This window comes from Crocodylus siamensis, chromosome 10 (genome assembly GCF_052110815.1).
Source record: "Crocodylus siamensis isolate JL-2025a chromosome 10, ASM5211081v1, whole genome shotgun sequence".
Taxonomy (NCBI): domain Eukaryota; kingdom Metazoa; phylum Chordata; order Crocodylia; family Crocodylidae; genus Crocodylus; species Crocodylus siamensis.
The window spans coordinates 2032046-2051708 of record NC_143404.1 but is presented as its reverse complement, the minus strand read 5'-3'; the positions used below and the strand labels follow the sequence as shown (position 1 = coordinate 2051708).

The 19663-nt window shown below is 44.5% G+C and overlaps 1 protein-coding gene and 1 long non-coding RNA gene across 3 annotated transcripts; both read right to left on the bottom strand.

The window, feature by feature from the left end:
- Nucleotides 1-1434: 1434 nt before the first annotated feature.
- On the bottom strand, nt 1435-12837 carry LOC149856093 (hepatitis A virus cellular receptor 1 homolog). 2 transcript variants are annotated; one of them, XM_090020444.1, is made up of 7 exons: nt 11337-12837; nt 9013-9357; nt 6980-7036; nt 5850-5929; nt 4571-4694; nt 4117-4156; nt 1435-3176 (listed from the first exon to the last, which is right to left on the bottom strand). In XM_090020444.1, exons 1-7 carry the CDS (start codon nt 11383-11385, stop codon nt 3083-3085), a joined length of 789 nt encoding a protein of 262 aa, XP_089876570.1. In that variant the 5' UTR covers nt 11386-12837; the 3' UTR covers nt 1435-3082. The 2 variants fall into 2 exon arrangements, with proteins under 2 accessions (XP_089876570.1, XP_089876572.1); XM_090020446.1 differs by lacking the exon at nt 6980-7036.
- A 175-nt stretch (nt 12838-13012) lies between these two features.
- Nucleotides 13013-17626, bottom strand: LOC149856092 (uncharacterized). Its single transcript, XR_016438320.1, has 4 exons — nt 17524-17626; nt 16751-16874; nt 16194-16233; nt 13013-15621 (listed from the first exon to the last, which is right to left on the bottom strand). It is a non-coding gene; the product is annotated as an uncharacterized LOC149856092 (long non-coding RNA).
- Between the last annotated feature and the right edge of the window lie 2037 nt (nt 17627-19663).

Here is a 19663-nt window from a genome sequence, read left to right as displayed (position 1 = left end):
ATGTCCCCTCCATTGCCATCTCCTGTCTTCTTCCACGGTGCACTCCAGGCATGGCGGCCTCCCAACACCCGCGCACCAAGCCACTTCCTACCCAGAGGCAAATCCCTTAACTCCTCTCCTGTCACCTATGAATATCAGCAGGTGTAGCTCTTCTTGATCAATTGACCACACTAGTTTTGGGGGCCTCCGTGATGGGGATTCCCTTGCCTCAAGGTTTGCCTGGGAGGACTGGAATCACAGAAAATGAGGGTTGAAGGGACCTCAGGGGTCACATCTAGTGCAACCCCCTGCTCCAAGCAGAACCAGCCCCAACCACATCATCCCAGCCCAGGCTTTGTCAAGCCAGGCCTTAAAAACCTCCAAGGATGGAGACTGCACCACCTCTCTGGGTAACCTGCTCCAGGGCTTCACCACCCTCCTGGTGAAAAAGTTTTTCCTCATATCCAACCTCAACTTCCCTTGCTGTAGCTTGAGCCCATTGCTCCTTGTCCTGTCATCTGCCACCACGGAGAACAGCCCAGCTCCATCCTGGACTGATCATCGTATACAGGAGTTGAGGCCAAATGCACACAGAGATGGGAGCAGCAGGCTACGCTGGACCGTTTTGCTTCTCATGGTCAGATCCTGCTGCTTCACCCAGACTAAGGGAGAGAAACCCTAGGCCCTGTTCCCTTTTTGGGTCCTAAACAGCTTCCTTGAGCTTGTGTGGGGGAGGGTCACCTGTCATAGCACCCACCCCTCTTGGGGCTGGTCATAGCAGAGCTCCCTCTGCCTCAGCTTCCCTAAGGACCTCTGAAAGCTTCTCAGGGCTTAACGGGGCAATGTTGCAACAGGACTTTCTGTCTCAAGCCTGCCTTCCCTTTTGGGTTTTCCTAGAGAGATGACCCCACAGGTCCCCTTCTCCATATTCCCAAGCAAGACACCAATGGAAACATAAAGGCGAGTCCTGCTGGAAACACACCGTCCCTCTCTGCTGGCTGTGGGTCTCCATTCTTGCCCTTACCCGGAGCTGTGACCCTGAGGCCTTGTGTCCTCCAGAGCCCACCACAACCACGCTTCATCCTCTCCCCAGCCCCATGTGAGCTCTCCCAGCCTTTCAGGGGAAAGGCCCAACTCCTTTCCAGTTGACCCTCATCACTGACCCAACCCATCTGATCTGGACTATCTCTCTGCAGCCAGCCTGTGGCTCAGGGAGTCTCTCACATAAGTACGGGAATTAAAATCAGCAATTTACCATGATAATTTCTGATCATTGTTATGATTAGTAATGGCTTTTAAGGTCATAAGGATCCTTTCCTGGTGCCACTTCTCTCAAATCAATGATCACGAAACCAAGTAGGTTATTCACTTTAATTTACCTGCTCCAAAAATACCACTTAGGTTAGATTTCCCACATCAACATTTGGACCAAGTCTTTTAACGAAGGCTGTGTTGATTGGTATCAGGAGATATCTGGCTCTCTCTGACCTTGCACTTTTAGGAACTCCCAAGTGTCTTGATTATCATTTTTAGGAGTGATTTTAAAACGTAGCTGAGCAAAACTATTCTTCCCACCTAAATCGCATGAGTTTGCATTGGTTAGGTTGTGTTCTGTTGCACGCCACTGCAATGCACCGTGGGACAATTACTTTAAAAGATGAATATGCCTGGACATAGTAAAAGGGTCCGGGTCATGCATCTAATCTCAGTTCTATTAACTGTGACACCACAGGAGAAAGTTCACAAGCCAAATTTTGGTTCCTGTTTACTTTGCTGTAAATCCCAGTTACAGCAGACTCATGTCACAGGAGTTTATTTTGGATTTATGCTGGTGTGAGAGAAGAGCAGGACCAGTTTAACATATTTTGCAGGATCAAAGGCATAGCCATCCAACACACATTACTCTCACAGAGAACAGTAGCAAGGGAAATTTATTAGTAGCTCTCCAGCATAGCTCGAGGTTTTTAGTTCGCTAGAAATCTGGAAAGGAGATGCCCCTACCGTGTGCAACCCCCATTGCTCTTTGGAAGGTGCTGGAGAAAAACCCAGCATGTGTTGTGCTTGATTACACTGAACCTGAAGATCCAAAGGTAACAATGGTGCATATTCAGAGCCCAATCCTGCTTGGCTCCGAGTGCCTCCTGGAAGACAGAGAGTAGGAGCACTCTCTATGCTACTGACCTAACTGGAAGGATTTCATCAGTTCCTTAGAGGCAGTCAGCACTTGCACCATTGAGCCCTCATTGGTAACCACTGGGCATATCTACACGTTCATTAATGTGCTGTAGTTACTGTTCATTAAGTTTAGTACTTGTATAACCAAGTACTAAATCAATGTGCAATAAGTGATGCTACTGCGCAGTAATGCTGGCACATGGCTCGTGGTGCTAGCTGTGCAGTGGCTTAATACTGCTGCACGGTAGCATATTAGCATGATTTTTGCCATGACATGCTACTGCACAGTACTGTCTTGTGTAGATGTGCCCACTGAGGGTATATCTTGAATGATCAAAAATACAGTTAAACTCCTTGTTTATTGCAATGTTCACTTCAACAGACCCCTCTTCATATCATTCCCATCACTGCTGCCACAAGCTAGTCATCTCTGCAGATGGCATGGCAGGGTTTCTAGCTGCCATCCCAACTCCAGCAGTCTACATCACAGTAGCAACAAAGCATGTCAAAAGATACAGAGAAATATGGAAGCACATTGCAACTTTCCCCTTTGCAGGTGTGCAGCTGCTTGGCAACGGTCAGATGCAAGAAGTTGTCATTTGCATTGGATGAAAAGCTGCATATATTTGGCCCATGATTAGAGAAATGGATTCGGAGACCGATGATTTGTTGCACTATGCGAGATGGACGCTGCAACTGGAAGAGACTCATCAAGTTTTAGTCTGTACCTAATTGGTTCTTCTTGCTTTCCTGGAGTGAGCACAGTAGCACCTGAGCAAACCTCTGCACCTTGCTACTTCCATGTCTGCTCAGGGTAAGAAATGATCCTTCAAAGTAGCCAGTGGCACAAATAGTTTACAGAGCAGCATAAATTATTCTAACTTTGTAGTAACTTGCCAGAGTATAAGGGCAAGCAGGTGATTAGTCTTTAGTGTATCGTGTAAACATTTTCCTCTGCATGGAAATCGCTTTCTAGCGCACTTCGGATTCCCTCGTGTCCTGTCCTGGAGAAGGAGACTGAGCTGTAGAGGACACAAGAAAGCAGCACCTTTGAACACAACTAGCCTAAAATAGACAGATGGAAGACCAGCTATCCAAATTAACCAATCCTGGGAAAACACAAACTGGGGCATTGCTTATAATTAAATGTTAGGAATAGGCAATTGCTCTACACTTATCAGACACACTGGACTTGAAATACTTATGCTCCCTATGGCAAATTATGCTCCCTATTGCAAACTAATGAAGGGTTTTAGAAACCATGATAGTTAGGCTCATTTTTGCTTCCAAAGCTGTGACAAGGATGAGGGCCAGAGGAGGCCACTCGCATGGTCAGGGGGCAGCAGGGCAGGCCCTATGAGGAGAGGCGACGGGACCTGAACCTGTTCAGCCTCCACAAGAGAAGGCTGAGAGGGATCTAGTGGCCTGTTACAAACTAGTCAGGGGGGACCAGCAGGCACTGGGGGAGTCCCTGTTCCCCCGAGCACCGCCAGGAGTGACCAGGAATAACGGTCACAAGCTGGCAGAGGGTAGGTTTAGGTTAGATATCAGGAGGCGCGACAGGTCAGGGCGGCTAGGGTCTGGACCCAACTTCCAAGAGAAGTGGTGCTGGCTCCTACCCTAGGGGTCTTTTAAGAGGAGGTTAGATGAACACCTTGCTGGGGTCAGTTGACCCCAGTACTCTTTCCTTGCAGGGCAGGGGGTCAGACTTGATGATCTACTCAGGTCCCTTCTGAGCCTAGAAACTATGAAACTATAAGTAGGAATAATAGCTTTTCTTTTTGCACTGCTGTTTCGTATTGCTAGCTTTCCCGTTAGGAAATGGTCAAGTAAATTACAGTACGCAGGGTCTGAGCAGTCAGCCTGGATCCAGGAGTCTGTTCTGAACGCTTCTTTTTTTAGCAAAAATACAGAAACTTGGGGATCTAGCTACTTATTAAAGCTCCAAGTGAGAGTGCTTACCTTACAAGGTTCCTCAGCTTCTGCTTCTTGGGCAAATGTTCTGTGTACACATTCAACATGGAAAAAACAAAAAGCAACCCTCAGGGTTCTTAAAATCATGAGGAAAACAAGGCAGCAAGTTCAATTAAGGAGAAAAAAGAAGGTCAAGTGCAAGGCATTCAGTAAGGGAGCTGTGAGGCAACTCCGCTCATTACGTGAAACAGCCATGTTAAAGGAAGCCAATTCACTCCAGGGTTAGCCCATTGGGAAGCTGAGTGTCTCCAGGTTAGAAAGTGTGCCCAAGGGTGGTAGTGTCTGGAGGCACACTAAGCCACAGCATGGCTGGGCGAGGGGTGCAACTAGGGCATCATGGAGTTAGGTTGGGTATGTGCGTCTTCCCCGGCTGCTGTTGACCAAGTCCTCAGGGAGTCAGAGAAATAAAACCATCCTGTCTTTGAACTGGTGATGGACTTACTTTTCAAGAGAAAGAAAGCAACAGCTAGGATGACTAAAAAACCCAGAAAGATGCCGATTCCAATATATATGCCGTCTTTGCTGGGATCTGCCCCCACTGTCTGATGAATGACAGAAGATGCATTCTATCAAACATAAAAACAGGGATATCAATGGTTATAATAAAGAAAAAGAACAGAGTCAAAACCATCCTTGTGTCTTGCAACCATATGATAGCAATACCCTTCCAATGGCTCACTCACATTGAAATGATGCATTATTTCCATGGGGACATTGTGATGGTTACATAAACTGTGATCCATGCTCTTCAACAGATAGGTGTTGTTGGGGTTTTAAAGACATCAAACGAGACTTGAGGTTTGGTCTTATTTGCATTGCCAGCTAACCTCAGCATTCATACCTAAATTCTCAAGTACAGGCAATGCAACTGAGCTTGACAGTTTAAGCAATTGAAGAAATAGAAATATGAACCTAGTACGGGTTGATGATAACTTGCTGTACTGGATTGTTATATTAAATCGGATTTAAGCAGCTTCCAAAAATGTTGTGGAATACTGAGTATGCTTGATTATTCTCAAAATGTATTTCAAACAACTGAGGTATCTAGTTTGCTTAAGTCCCTTTGGAAATCCAACAGGATATTATGGGCATCTTTGTGCACTTTTACATACCTTTGAAAATATAGCCCAAGTTTTATTTTCCCAATCTAGAGTTGGGGAACAGAAGGAAGAGGCAGTTTTCCTCTGGTGCCTCTCTTCACAGGGCCAGCAACTAGCATAACTCTTTTCTAAGGCAATCAAGATGTCTTATTGTAAGCAATAACAATGCACTCTCTCCCAAAGATGCTGAACATCTTTAGTTTATATCTAATTTACCAGGATTAAGAAGCAAAAAATAGCTCATTGTGCAAAAAGCCTATTTTTGTTTAGTTAGAGCCAAATCTTGCAGTCTTTATTCAAGTCTTGGTCTTGAGAAGTGACTTATGCCTCTAGTGACTTCAGTCTTTCCTCAAGCAAAAGTCTTTCAAGTGAATATGATTTCTGTCTCAGTAAGTAAGAACCCCAGGATGAATGTCTTATGCATGTCACAAGAGTTGCTTAGTTTCTAAATCCCTGAGATACTTCCCAGGCAATGGCCATTATTTCCCAGTCTAAATATGAACACTCATCTGTGCCAGGCAAAATAAAGCATTACAGAAAAGGACCTGTATGGATGGTGCAGTTGTCAATCAGGTCTGATTGCTCAGTATTTGTATGTTATATGACAACGGAGATGCTTACGTCTGGAGGGACTTCTGAGCTGGAAACCAATAGCCACGTCGGTGAGATGGTAGAGGATGATTCACTGGCATTTGGAGCAACTGAGTAGAGATAAGGTAAAGCAACGCAGCATTTAATACAACTAATACTTCCTGTTTTCACAACCACACGGCGCTTGCTTCTCTGAACATCTCAACTAAACTGGTACCACCAGATTAAATAGATGGGCTTTGTATCAGGACCTTGAAAGAGGTCTGAAACGTGTGATAAACACGGTGCTGCTTATATCAAACTACTTCACAGTGCGGTCATGTAACATTTCAGATGATTGAGCTGTGAAACCATATCCCTCATACCCTATGCTAGGTCTATTCCCCAGCTGAGGGCACCTCACAACATTTAAAATGCAGAGATGCAAAATGTAAGGTCTTCTCCACCACGGTTCAATGAACCCATCATGCAATTATCAAATAAACCCACAAGGAACAAAACAAGTGCATGGATCCCAGGGCTCAGCGTGGGCTGCCCAAGGCCCTACAGCTCTATTGAAAATCAGCTCCTATTTAAAGAAGGGGAACTCCAGATCAAGTGACCATGCTGTCCAAACTGCAAGCTTTTGCTGACTGCCCCTGTTCTAGATGGGACTTTCTGCTTTCCCTCTTCTCTAGGTTTGGGACAGTGTCGAATATCCTGACATCGGAGAAACATCTTCTGTCCAATTCTTCCCCCTTCACAGATGTGCCCCCTGTAAGTAAAAGGGACATGTGTGCTCATAAACAGCGAGCCCACCCAGAGCAGAGGGTGCTCTCTCATCACAAACTTGTGAGGGCCGAGATGGCAATTTGTGCCGCTGGTGCTAAAATAGAGACTTTCCAGTCTGAGAAAGCTTTCACTTCCTCCTCCAAGAGCGAAATATAAACTATGTTGTAATACTTCATCCTTGTTAAATGGACAAAATCCAGGTGGATGGAGAACTGCAAATGGCACTTCTAGTTTAAAGCTGAAAGTCAAAGTTCAGAGAATGAGACATACAATTCAGCTACGTAAAGTTCAGCCGCTGAATTCACCCCATTCATTATTTGCCATTCTGGAAACCCACTGCCAAGCAACTTAGTTATGCTATGGAGATGGAGGATGCTGCTAAGTGTTACCTGAGGTGCGTTCAGTGCTGTGTGTGGAAGGGCCTGTCGTGGAGGTTGTTGCTGGTGCTAAAAACAGAACAAAATAAAACCCATGCATGCTACAACTGATGGCAGCTCAAAAACCTCCTAGGAATAAAAGCAAACCACTGCTGACAAATATACACATCTTGTATGCACCTGGCCTGTAATAAAGTTAAGAGAGTAGAGAGACTATCTTATCATAGGAGAACAGAAAAGCTTGACTTGGTGAGTTCACCAAGGCAAGGGCTGAGTGCTCCCTACCAAGGGTGTAGGACTAAATGCTTAATGCTAAAAAAGACACAAATCCCAAACCTTCTGTAGAAGTTTCCAACGCCAGGAAGGCAGAAATGCTAATTAAGCTCATGGACAATTCTGGCACAAGAACAAACGGGCAGGCCACATAGAAATTGAGGTCTAATAACGTTTAAGATGGAGCTCGCTAAGTTTACAAAGGGGATTAATAGAGACGGCTGTCTGAAACAGCAGGCAACTGGACTTAGTGACTCATGAGACTCTCTAAGAAGGAGAAAATTACTCTATCATTCTCAAAAGCAAAAGGGAAAAACTGCAGCAAAGGAGAAGTGAACGGATCATGGATAGACTACTGCCTCTTTCTGCCCAACTAGGCTAGGGTTTTAGCTGCTATCTGCCCTCACAGCATCCACGTGGGCTCAACGTAACATCATTAGTAATCGACTAGTCCCCAGGGATGTTGGAAAGCCTCTAGAATTCCACTTTTTCCAGGTCAAAATTCTGTTTGAGATAGAACTAAAGGAAATCCAAAGTCCTACAACCTTAGTTGTGGAAATCAGTATGTTTTTATATCTGTAATTTGTTAAAACAGCAGTTACAAAGGAGCATCCTTGAGATCTGAGGAAATGAGTCACTAGGTCACAGTTACTCAAACTTCACCCTTCATGGTGTGCACAACCAAACAAGCCCACGCAAATGCTCGCCAAAAGGTAATATGCACCACATGTGGAGAGCCACAGAGGGTTCAAAACACTGCAACAGCCCTCAGCCCACGCAGAGGGCTGAATTCATCCTTTGCATTGGCTTCCCTGGAGTCAGACACGTTCTGCCTAAGTTTGAATTGGGCCCAGGGGGTTTGATGGGGATGCTGCTAGGTGAGGGGATGTGCAGAGGTTCGGTGGGGGAAAACTAGTCTAGCTTTGTAGGAGCAGGCAGGGAAATCAGGCTTGGCCCAGAAAGAGAAGAACGTGACAGTCTCACCTTTAAGGCTAGGGATAGAAATTACACATAAACTGATATAAGTGATCAGAAACTGGGTCACGTCTGTAACACAACAGAAGTTCAGTGCACATAAAACACTTTCAAAATCTTGCTGGGATCCTATGACCCCAGCTGACTTCCTGCCCCTGGGACAGCGGGCTGGACTCGATGATCTTCCAAGGTCTCTTCCGGCTCGAATGTCTATGAAATCTATGAAAATGGCCAAAACCAGTTTAAGATAAATGTGGATAGATGTAGCATCAGACTGAACTGATTTAGGTTAAATCTGTTTACTGAACTTACGTCCCAGAATCCCTCCAGATTCAAATTAACTCTCAACCCCCCCAGTATCCCAGGATGCTTTGCACCTCTCTCCCACAAACTCCCCCACCTCACAGGGTGGGTGGGATAGCCTTGGTCTGGCCAGCGCATCAAAGAGAAATGCTCTAGCACCCCTTGACTTCTGACTGCATTTCTGGAATCAGAAGCGAATGTCTGTTCCCACGTTTATCGGTTTAATCTCTGCAGCTCAGACTAACCTGTGAAGAGTGAATTGATTCAGCCTCTGGCTTTTCAACTGTCTATACTCAGCCTAAGAGCTGATTAACATTTCCAAGGCGTGAAGTAGTCCATGTTGCCCAGTCTCCTACATTGTACAAGTGGCACCAACAAGTATGCTAATCAGAGTTGAGCACCATAGGAAAAGTGATCCTATTTCTATCATAATCAGTGCTATTGACTGCAAAGAGGCTGACCCTGCTCGTACAAGGGAGAAGAGCTGTGCTCACCTCTCTCAATCACAACGTCCACGTTGGTTTTCTGATCATTAAACCAGCCATGGATTTCCACACGGCAGCAGTATGTCCCTGCGTCTGCTTCCCTTGCTTTCAGGATGGTGAGGGACACATCCCCTCTCAGCAGGTTCCCACGTAACTGGTATCTGTTGTCCTGCTGCTGTGTCACCCTCCTGCCGTTTGTCCAGAGAATTAGGTCTGAACACTGAGAAGTAGGACAGGGGCCCCGGCCCCAGCACATCGTGGTGAGATCGCTGTCTGTTCTAACACTGTAGCGGCAGGACAAAGTGACATCCTGACCCACCATGCCTTTCACTGGAGATCCCGAGACCGAGAAACCTGTAGACAAGGAGACAACTGGAGTTGAGAAAGGGTATGGTACAAAAGTTAAGGAAGGTCCCAACCCTGCTGCCCTTCCAAGAAGTTCCCCCATGATGTGTGTGTTTCCCCCTTCGAGCACTGGTATGCAGCAGGACTGATTCCTGGTCTGAACAGGTGCGGTGGCTCCGATGCCATTGTCCAAAATGCATCTCTGCCCAACCACAGAAAGCACCGCGTCCTCCAGCCAGGAAGACGAAAGCAGAACAGCTCTTTGACCAACACAACCCATTGTCCTACAGCAGTTCTTCTATTAGGAACGTGTATCTAAATCAGTTTGGCTGTATTTTAAAGCGTGGGTCCATGAGCACTTACACTGTGAAGCAACAAAGCAATAGAGAAAATACAGAAGTCACTGTGGAAACTACCCACCATCCCTGCAACTCTTCAAAATATGCCAGACTGCATTCCAGTTTCGATGTACCATTCTCTTTCTCTAACTGGATTACACAGCTGACCAGCTCAGATCAATGGGTGTTACAAAACACTTTTAAATTGTCCATAGCCATTGAATTAATCAATAAAACTAACATCAAAGGTCTATTGTATACAATGATGTAGCTAGCATATAGCTATTTGCAGAGAGATGCAGCCTACTAACACCAATCTGCAATTATTCCACGGCTTTATGTACTTACCCCATTCTCCAGTACAGTCACTCCTTTGTGCTAAGTTTGTTAATCAAAATCATCTGAGATCAGATAACCCAGGTAGGACTCTAAGTCACCTCTTGGATGGACACCACTGTACCATGAATCCACCAGGCTACCCAGGTGAGCTTTGGATTCTTCCCACTTACATTACAGATAAAACAGTGCTTTTAATGTAATGGCGCCTAGAAACTCAATCAAATGGAAAAAAGTGGTACCAATTATCTACATTTTTCACTAGTGTTAACAGCTTCCCAAACATTTTTTTCCAGCTGATATAAGTTAGAGTTCATTTAGATGAGAAAAGGAGCTCAAATGTTGGTGGGGGTTAGTTACCCATAGCCAACTATGTCCTCTTCCCTTGTGAACACACATTTAAACATCTTTCCTCTTCACTCAGCTGCACAAGGTTGACGTGTGTGCATTAGCTCTTTTCCTAAATGAAACCAGCTACTTCTCTAATAAACCTGTTTTTGCAGGGACTTTAACACAGCAATATGAAAGGTCAGTTCTGAAAACATGCCAGATTAGTAGTTAATGCTAAAAAGGCATGAATCCCAATTCTTAACCAGCAACCCAGTCTCATAAAATCAAAGGGAGACAAAGCCTGTAGCCACATGTCTGACACAGCCAGATCATACAGCACCATCCGATTTTGTATAGAGAGTTTTGGACTGATAAGAGTAGGTTACTCATTCATTATCTTCACCACGGTGGCTGTCAATGCTCCCTGTGGGTAAAGCTGGTCATCTATCATAGCGTTACATTAGAAAAAAAAGCAGCTTTGTTATGGCAGAAATGAAAAAATTCACTCTCTTCCCTAAAAAGTCACAGCTGGCTGTTATCATCATCGACCAAATACTTTGTTTGACAAATCCACCCAAATATTACTCTCACTGAAACAAGAAAAGTCCAGAACAGGGTACTGATAAATGCCTTTTAAGTGAAACTGTCCTATTGTAAATGCTTTTCTAAAAGCCCTGGCTTCCTCCATCTCTATTCATCTGTATATACGTTGAGTTCTACACAGAGACCTCTCTGGGAAAACTTTCCATGGTTTCTGCTTGGAAGGATATGTTTCCAACCCTTGTTTTTTATTTTTAAAAACTGGATGCTAAACTAACTCAGCAGAGGTCTACTGACATTGTGCACACTGCAGTCTCTCTGAGGCATCACCATCCTCGCTAGAAGGTATCTCATCCATACAGAATTACCCTATAGCAAGATCTACATACTCGTCACCAGGCAAGCAGCATCTGCTATGTTCTTCTCAGATTCCCATGTAGTTACCTGAAAACAGGACCAGAAGAAGCCACTTCAGGGAGAAGCAGAGCACCATGGTGGTGAGAGGAGACCGAGGAGAAATGTCTCGTTCAAGCTTCGAAAGGACACTTAAACTTGTTTCCAAAATGAACTTCAACTTTCACTTCCCCTGCGTCACACAGGAGGTGTCAGCTACACTTGGCCCAGCACTTAGTGCTCATACTAATCAGGATTGACTTTTCCTGTATGAAGTCATCACTACAGTTTATTCAGTCTTCACTAACTATTAGCCGTGGCTGAAAGGGTGTTGAGTGCTTCCACTCAAAACACGAACTGCTGGGCAGCGTTTCAAGAGCTGATTAAAGCCTGCTGCACTGTCGCTTCTGAAACAGCACTGAACAGTCCCGAGTCTGTGATGTGCTAACTTACGCTGGCTGCTGAACTCAGGTCAGTACTGCACTCACTAAAGCAAAACCTTGATGGCCAAGGAGCAATCGTTGCAAATATAGAAAAAACTTAGCTGAACTTAGCAAGCTAAATAAAGGAGCACAAAGAAAATGTGTCATGAACTTATTGCAGTATAAAAAAAAAACCCTGACAGAATATGACCAGGATGCAAACCTAAGAGCAGCATAACTTTTCACAAATGTGAGAAAACAGATAGAATAACTGAAAGGGCTTCCCCTCTTTGAATAGGCAGCATAAGCTGCAAACCATCGTGACATCAAGTAGTCGTATTTTACCAATTGAAGTTTCATTTCCACAACCAGATGTGAAGGAAGTTTCTTTGCTTTCCTCTGGTCAGGTCTTGCAAGGGTGCTGCTGTCTTCTCAGTCTCTTTTGGCTGAAGGCCAGTTACAGTGACGTTTCAGGTAAGTAACTAGAGGATCAGTGTATTGTAAGATCCTATCCAAAAGCATGGCATTAGTGGGTTTCATCCCACAGAATTTACTGTAAAGACCAAGTCACCAATTTCTCACATGCCTCTGCCATGAATTTAAAGTTCCTAAAACTTACTGGACTGACTACAAAGCACTCAAGAGTGGGAATGTGAAACCCATGACCAACGCCTCATGGTTTCAATGAGGCAGTGTGAGTGTCATAGACAATGAGGGTGGGAAGGTCACATCTAGTCCAACCCCCTGCTCAAGGCAGGACCAGCCCCAACTACATCATCCCAGCCAAGGCTTTGTCTAGCTGGGTCTTCAAAACCTTCAAAGATGGAGACTGCACCACTTCTCTGGGTAACCTGTTCCAGTGCTTCACCACCCTCCTCGGGAGAACATTGATCCTAATAGACGACCTCAATTTCCCTTGCTGCAATTGGAACCCATTGCTCCTTGCTCTGTCATCTGTAGGCATACACCGTTTGGTTTTGAAGTTTAAATATCACAGATCCTAATGCCCATTAACAAACACGTTTAGACTCTGGGGCTAGCTTAAACACTTGCTTTATACAGAAGGTGCAAAGTAATAGAGTCCTCAGTTGAGGAAATTTTGTTCTGACAGTCTAACACCAGCATTGTCTCGAAACCCATTCAAACCATTGTTTAGCTTCAGCACAAAGCACAATTGTGACCATCCCCTCCCCTTGCAGCTGTAGCAAGGCAGTCAAGGAGTGAATGAGCACAAAGGGATTCAGCTGACTACGGCAGGCTAGGTATGTGGCCAGATGGTATTTGGAAGCTTGCATGGCTAGTGCTCTGGGATATATTTTTGAGAGTAAAGGGTCTGATTTGATTTCAACTGAAATGCGTAGCAGGTTTCCCATTGATTTCTGTGGGGAACACACCACGCTCAAGAACTCGTTCCAGGCAGTCTGTCGGCTCAGAAACCATTTTATTTTCCTTGCGCAATACATTCATTTTTTTTAGCTGTAACTTGGTGTCACTGTAATGACACACTGAGCTCAAGCTAAAGAGGGTGAAGTATTTTAAAAGTGCACGCTTTACTAGATTTCCCCAGAACAAAATGCATGATCAGAAAAATCTCAAGGGCTTTTGAGGTGTGACTGGTGTTTTCATCTGCTTGCAACTAAAGTTAGATCTTTCCTTCTTCTTCTGCCTGTGTATTTGTGGGGGATAAGTCATAACAAGATGGGTAGGAGTACATCGAACTTCCACAGCCCCAGTGGAGAGAAGTACTCAAATGTTCTTTCGTGGACAAGGATGTGGATACTGAACCAAGGTGACATCGTGAAACGTATGGAACCTCTACAGGACACGGAAAAATAGTTATGGGGCATGTGTGTGTGTGTGCGCGCGCATGTGCACGCGCGCGCACACACACACACACACACACACACACACAGAGGGCGTATCTATATATCTAGATAGAGACAGACAGAGACATATATATAATGTTAGCTGTGTTTTTTGGAACATCCTAGCTCCTGCAAATGACAGTTCCTGTTCATAATGTGGTTCTGGGTGGCCTCTATGTTCTAGTTTGTTTTTGTTTTTGTTTTTTTACAAGAGGAGGAAGGACTTGACACATGTTTCCGGAGTAATGTGTGCTTACTCACACTGAACTGAGGGGAAAATAACATAAGCGCTGTATGTATTCCAAGCCTGACCCTGCACCAAGCGCTGAGCCCTCTCTGCTTCTGTTGGCTCAACTGGGAGTTGAGGGACGTCAGTGCCTTTTTGCAGGCACTCAGCATCACCAGCCAAGAAGGCAGCACAATGCAGTACAACTTCTGTTTCTTGAAATATTCACAAGAATAAACCCCTCAGCTGTCACACACTAGTCAAGCCCAGACCGTCACCATGCCCATGCATCCCTGCAGCACAGCAGGGGACAAAGCAAGGCAGAGACCAAGGTAGATATGAAAATGGACAGAAGCTGCTCACTTCTCAGTTGCTTAGTCATTCTGGCACTTGCTCATGTTCCACATAAGAAATAGGTGTTTGCAGTCCGAGGTGAACAGCACCTACTCCTAGATGACGTGAATGAGTTCTCAGAGCCCGGGATCAGCTAAGCAGACAAACTGGTCAGCACCTGTGAAGTCAGACTTGTTCCTTTGATGAAACGATATTTCAAACTTTGGCTTTCAATTTGCTCCCGATTTTGGCGTGCTTCCCTCGCTCCAGCTGGTTATGCCTTTTCTTGCTGGTGCCAAAGACACCCTACACATGGCCAGTGCAGAGGCTAGCACAGCAAGCAGCATACTTTGTGCTAGTTTTGTACTTTCAGACCAGTGGTTTTCAACCTGTGGTCCGCTAACCTGAGGGCTCACAGTCTAACTAAGGGGTCTGAATTCGCAGACTAAGGGGTCCTGATCGATCAAAAGTATGTGAATATACCCACACTTACAATTCAAAGGGGTCTGCACCTCCACTCACAATTTTTTAGGGGCTTGCAAATGAAAATACATTGAAAGCCATTGTTCTAGGCAACTACCAGTGTTGCCTTCCCCACTTATGGTGATTCATTAAATTGCTGTATCATGCATCTTTGGTTCCCACATGACTTCAAATCCACCAAGCCTGAGTGGTGTCCTGGCTTCTCAGATGCATTTGTGGGGTTCAGGCTCCCTAACTACCACCAGGCCATGAGATGCGAGACCCCACAGGCCCAAGCCCCATGCCCAGATTAGTGTTGAACTTGCTGAGTCTCCCCAGAGACTGGCACCTGGTCTTCCCAGAGCTGCATTCACACGGGTACTCCAGTTATAGTTTTGGTCTGCAGGGATCAGCTGGTAATTGAAGCAACCCCCATTTGTGTTCTGGTCAAGTGGGAACTCCCTCCTTGCACAGGCAGCAAGCTCCCCTCTGACAGTAGTTCACCCTAGCCAGAGAAATCTTTCCCTTGTCTTGTATGCACAAACTTGGCTCTGACCATGAAGGTGGGACAAGTGCCACAAGGCTGGCTGAACTTCATGTGCTCTACTCCTACCTCAGTTCACAAGAGCCAGTAAAGCTGGTCAAAGTCAGCTGTCCTTGCAGCCACCTTGCTGACTCCTCTTATTTTTGCAGCAGGAAAAAGATGCTCCTTCTTCGCTCTTTCAACGCAGCCCTTCAAGCTCCCAAAAGACTAGTTTGTATTTGCTCTCAGCAAAGGACATAATAGATGGTTGTACACCAAATGGGGAATCTAATCCACGAGCAGGTTTACAAGTCATAAATCTCACAAAATAAACTTAAAATCATGTGGTGACTCGAGACTCATTCCCCAAACCTTCACACACACAGTTTGTGAGGACAGGCATGCTGCTCTTTAATTTATTGTATAAATGTTTTCTCTTTGATGGATCCCATGTTCCAGAATGAACTGGACCTCTCCCTGTCCTGAGCAGCTAAATGAGACTAGGCTGTAGAGAGAAGAATAGAGACAAAACAGAAATGGCTTAAGAAAAACAGAGCAGGCCAGGCAGCTGAATCCACCAGGAAAACAAAAAGTATAGCAACACTTGCTGAACAGGAGTTATCATAACTGAGAATTTCTAGGCATCTCCTGTCTGAAAGTCTCTTGCTTGGCATTAGAGAACTTCTTTCCCAGACCTGAAGGACATTGTGTGCCTGAAAACTTGCCTAAAATCTCTGTCTCTAATTACAAAGCTTCTCAAATAAAAAACGTAATCCAGAAAACTTTGCTTCTTGCTTATTTCTTGGACCACTGCAACTACAACAATACAAATATACATAGTCCAAGAGTAATATAAATGGTTAGGCTCATATTTTTCCTTAACTGACCAATAGTAATGATTTGTTTAATAAATCCCTTCCCTTTCTGCCATTTTATTTGCTGTTTTCTCTGCCGATATAAAAAGGCAATTGCATGGAGTCTGAGATGCTGTAGGACTATCTGTCCAGTACTGATAGTTAGAAAAGGGATAGCTAGACTGCCTTCTTACAATGACAAACAAAAGGGGTTTGTTCTTACCTTGCCAACTTCCTCCTCCTACGTCTGTGGTGTATGTACCCTGTAAATGATAAAAATAGGGTATAATATTTACTGGAATATATATTCTGAGAAGTAGTGACTACCAGGAAAAGCAGCAAGGGAGAGGATTAAAAGGAAATTAAAACACTTTAAACATTAGAGGGGAAATTCACACCCATGGGTTATCCCCATGAAAGTGCTGGCTGAGAGCCTCCAAGAGATAGTCCTGGCTGTAAGTGCCTCAGATCTGAAGTTGTTTGGGGCACTTACAGCCAGGACTATCTCTTGGAGGTTCTCTTGGAGGCTCTCAGCCAACATTTTCACTGGGGTAACCCATGATGGTGAATTCTTGTTCTTATGTTTAAAGGGTTTTAATGTCTATTCTTTAATGACCAGTGAGAGCTAGAGTGCAGGAGTGTGAAAAGCTAACAGCAGCAGCTAAGGAAGTGAGTCAGGCAGCGTGGGAACGAGACAACTCCCCAGCTGCTGGTGATGCCCAGAATTGTGGGCAAACTAGAGAAACAGAACTAATAAGGTCCTCTCTGCAAATTACTCACATTCAAAGATACCCACAGCCACAACTAGGATGACTAGAGCTGATGCACCAATGCTCATTCTAATGTATTCCCTTCTCTTACTGGAGTATGCCACTGATGAGGGAGGGAGTGAGGTAGACGCATTCTGTTGAAACAAAAAACAGAAGTGTATTAGCAGCAGTAACTGAAATCATCTATACATCTTGACAATCACCCTGTCCTTGTTCAACTATGTAAGAGGTGAGGCACCCAGTCTGAGATATGGTCCTGTTTCCAATGAGTTGCTACATCTGGAAACTTGGATCCGGAACCGTAGAGATCTGTGTTTAAGTTTTAGGATACGAATTTCCAAGGACGCTGCTGAAGCTGGTGTGATTTTTCCCTTGCTAAGATGGAATGAGAATAACAGAATCAGTTCCCTAGGCTTTGTCAGTGAAGTGTTAGTCGTCAGCACTTTTTCTCAGGCATACTATATGAATAGTTCTTTCTCAATCTGAAAACAGCACTGCAGAAAATGACCTGGAGGAACAATGGAGTCACGACATAATTTGAACCATTTTACATTGATGCATTAAATGACAAGAGAGTTCTTTACATCTCTAGGGGTTACTGATTTGGAGTTTGAAGCCATGCTGGTTTGATACTGGAGTATGTTTTGTGGGCATATGAAGCTGCTGGGCAAATGGAAAAAGCAAACAGAAACATGTGAATAACTACTCTTTGCTTCTTTGCATCCATTCAGAATTTTATTTGTAAAACATTCTATTTCCCCATAAGAAATACAACTAACTTACCAACCCCACTGCTCTGAATGTGCTTACTAGGAAGCTGCTGACAGTAGAAGGCCATGCTGATGTGCTGGTAGAGAGGATTTCACTGGCAGTTGAAGCACCTGAGTAGAGAAAAGGTGAGCTGACATCACTTAGCACAGCTAACCGTGCTTTCCTTCTTCACAGCCACATGACTCTTGCTTCTCTGATTATCTGACATGCCCTTATGAAAACAGATGGGTTTTAGATCAGGGAGCAAATGGTGCAAAAGTGCAACAGGAAAGAAGTACTGCACAGTATACCCAAACAAAGCCTCAAATGGTCCAGAGCATATTTGTAGCACTGGAGCTGACTAAGTTGTGAAACATTCAAAAAAGCCACATGTAGCACATATCAGTTTGATGTTGCTTCCCCAGATCAAAGCAATTTGTAACATTTAAACTGCAGGGCTACTATCTCAAAGAAATACACCATCTGTCCCATTCTGAGGTTCCCTTCTTCATGGTCATGCCCATTGCGAAGAAAGCAGGCATGTGTATGCTCAAAATAAAAAGTAGCCCATGAAGAGCACAGGACCAAAAACCCATGAGTGCCAAGATGAAGGCTTGCCTCTCTGCAGCCAGAACAGGGATATAACAGTGTGAGATAGCTTTCATTTCATTTTCTGTTTCCATCCGCAGAAATAGAAGACGTTGGTTATGCCATGACACTATACTTCTCAAACTGACAAAACCCAGATCAATAAAAAACTGTGTATGCCATTTCTGGTTTTAAGTTTGAAATTAAAGTAATGAGAATGAGATGTCTTATAGACAAATTATCTTGACTGCCAGAAATTTTTCTAGCAAGGCCCAGCAGACACCTATAGACCTCCCCCCAGCCTGTCCTATCCCCACCTACCTAATATCTTGAACTTAAATCCCATGGGAACCTATTTTATACCACAAACCTGAGCGTAAACAAGTATTTAAGGTCCAACAAAACACACATAAGCCTAGAACAAAATACTGACATGCACGAGCCGAGTTACTCCTGTGCTTATATGTTGACATCATAGCATCCTCTTTCCTCATTTCTACATTGTAGTTACAGGCTTAGTTCTGATCACAAGAGGTTCGCATAATTTATCTACTGCATTGGTCCCATATGTTACGATGTTGCCCTTTCTGAATCCCATTGCAAAGCAGTTTACAGACATTAAAGATGTGAAATCATCTACTGATCATTACCTGAGGTGTCCCTTGGAGCTGTGAGTTGAAAGGCCTGCAGTGGACATTGGGGTTGATGCTAAAGACCAAAACAAAACCCACACATATTACAAGAGACATGAGCTAAATCATGGTAACTCAGTCACATTTCATTCTGCTCCGCTTTAGCTTTCCCAACCAAAGCACAGGAGTGGATAGACAAAAAGACTGCTGTCAAACAGCTGATGCATGGTAAATTCCACCCCCACCTCCAGCTCTGCATGATTTGTTCACCTAACCACAGGCTGTGTGGACCAACTGGGAGACATGCAAGAGGAGGCTGAGAGGTGATCTCGTGGCCACCTACAAACTCATCGGGGGGGGGGGGCCAGCAAGAAATAGGGGATACAATGTTTACCAGGGCGCCCATTGGGGTAACCAGAAATAATGGCCACAAACTGGAAGAAAGTAAATTCGGACTGGACATCGGGAAAAAATTCTTTACAGTGAGGGTTGCCAAAATACGGACTATGCTGTCCAAGAGAGGTGTTTAAAAGGAGATTGGACAGACATCTGACCCCAGCACTCTTTCCTACCCAGGACAGGGAGTCAGACTCAGTGAGGTCCCTTCCAACCCTAACAACTGTGAAACTATAACCACATACTAGATATGTCTATGTGAGACACTTACTGCACAGTAACCTAATAACACTGCGCAGCAGCATGCTGGGCAAAACCCATGCTACTACACTACTGCACAGTAAGCATCAGTAAAAACCTGTGTGCTGGTGCTACTGCATAGTAACATGAGTTACTGCACATTTAGCACTTATTCAAGTGCTAAACTTAATATGCCATAACTATGGTGGATTAATGAACATGTAGACATGCCCGTTGAGAATGCTTATAAGAGCTTTGTCTCATAGCACCTAAGGAAAATCACCATTACTAAACATTGCTTCTTCTGGCATTACAGT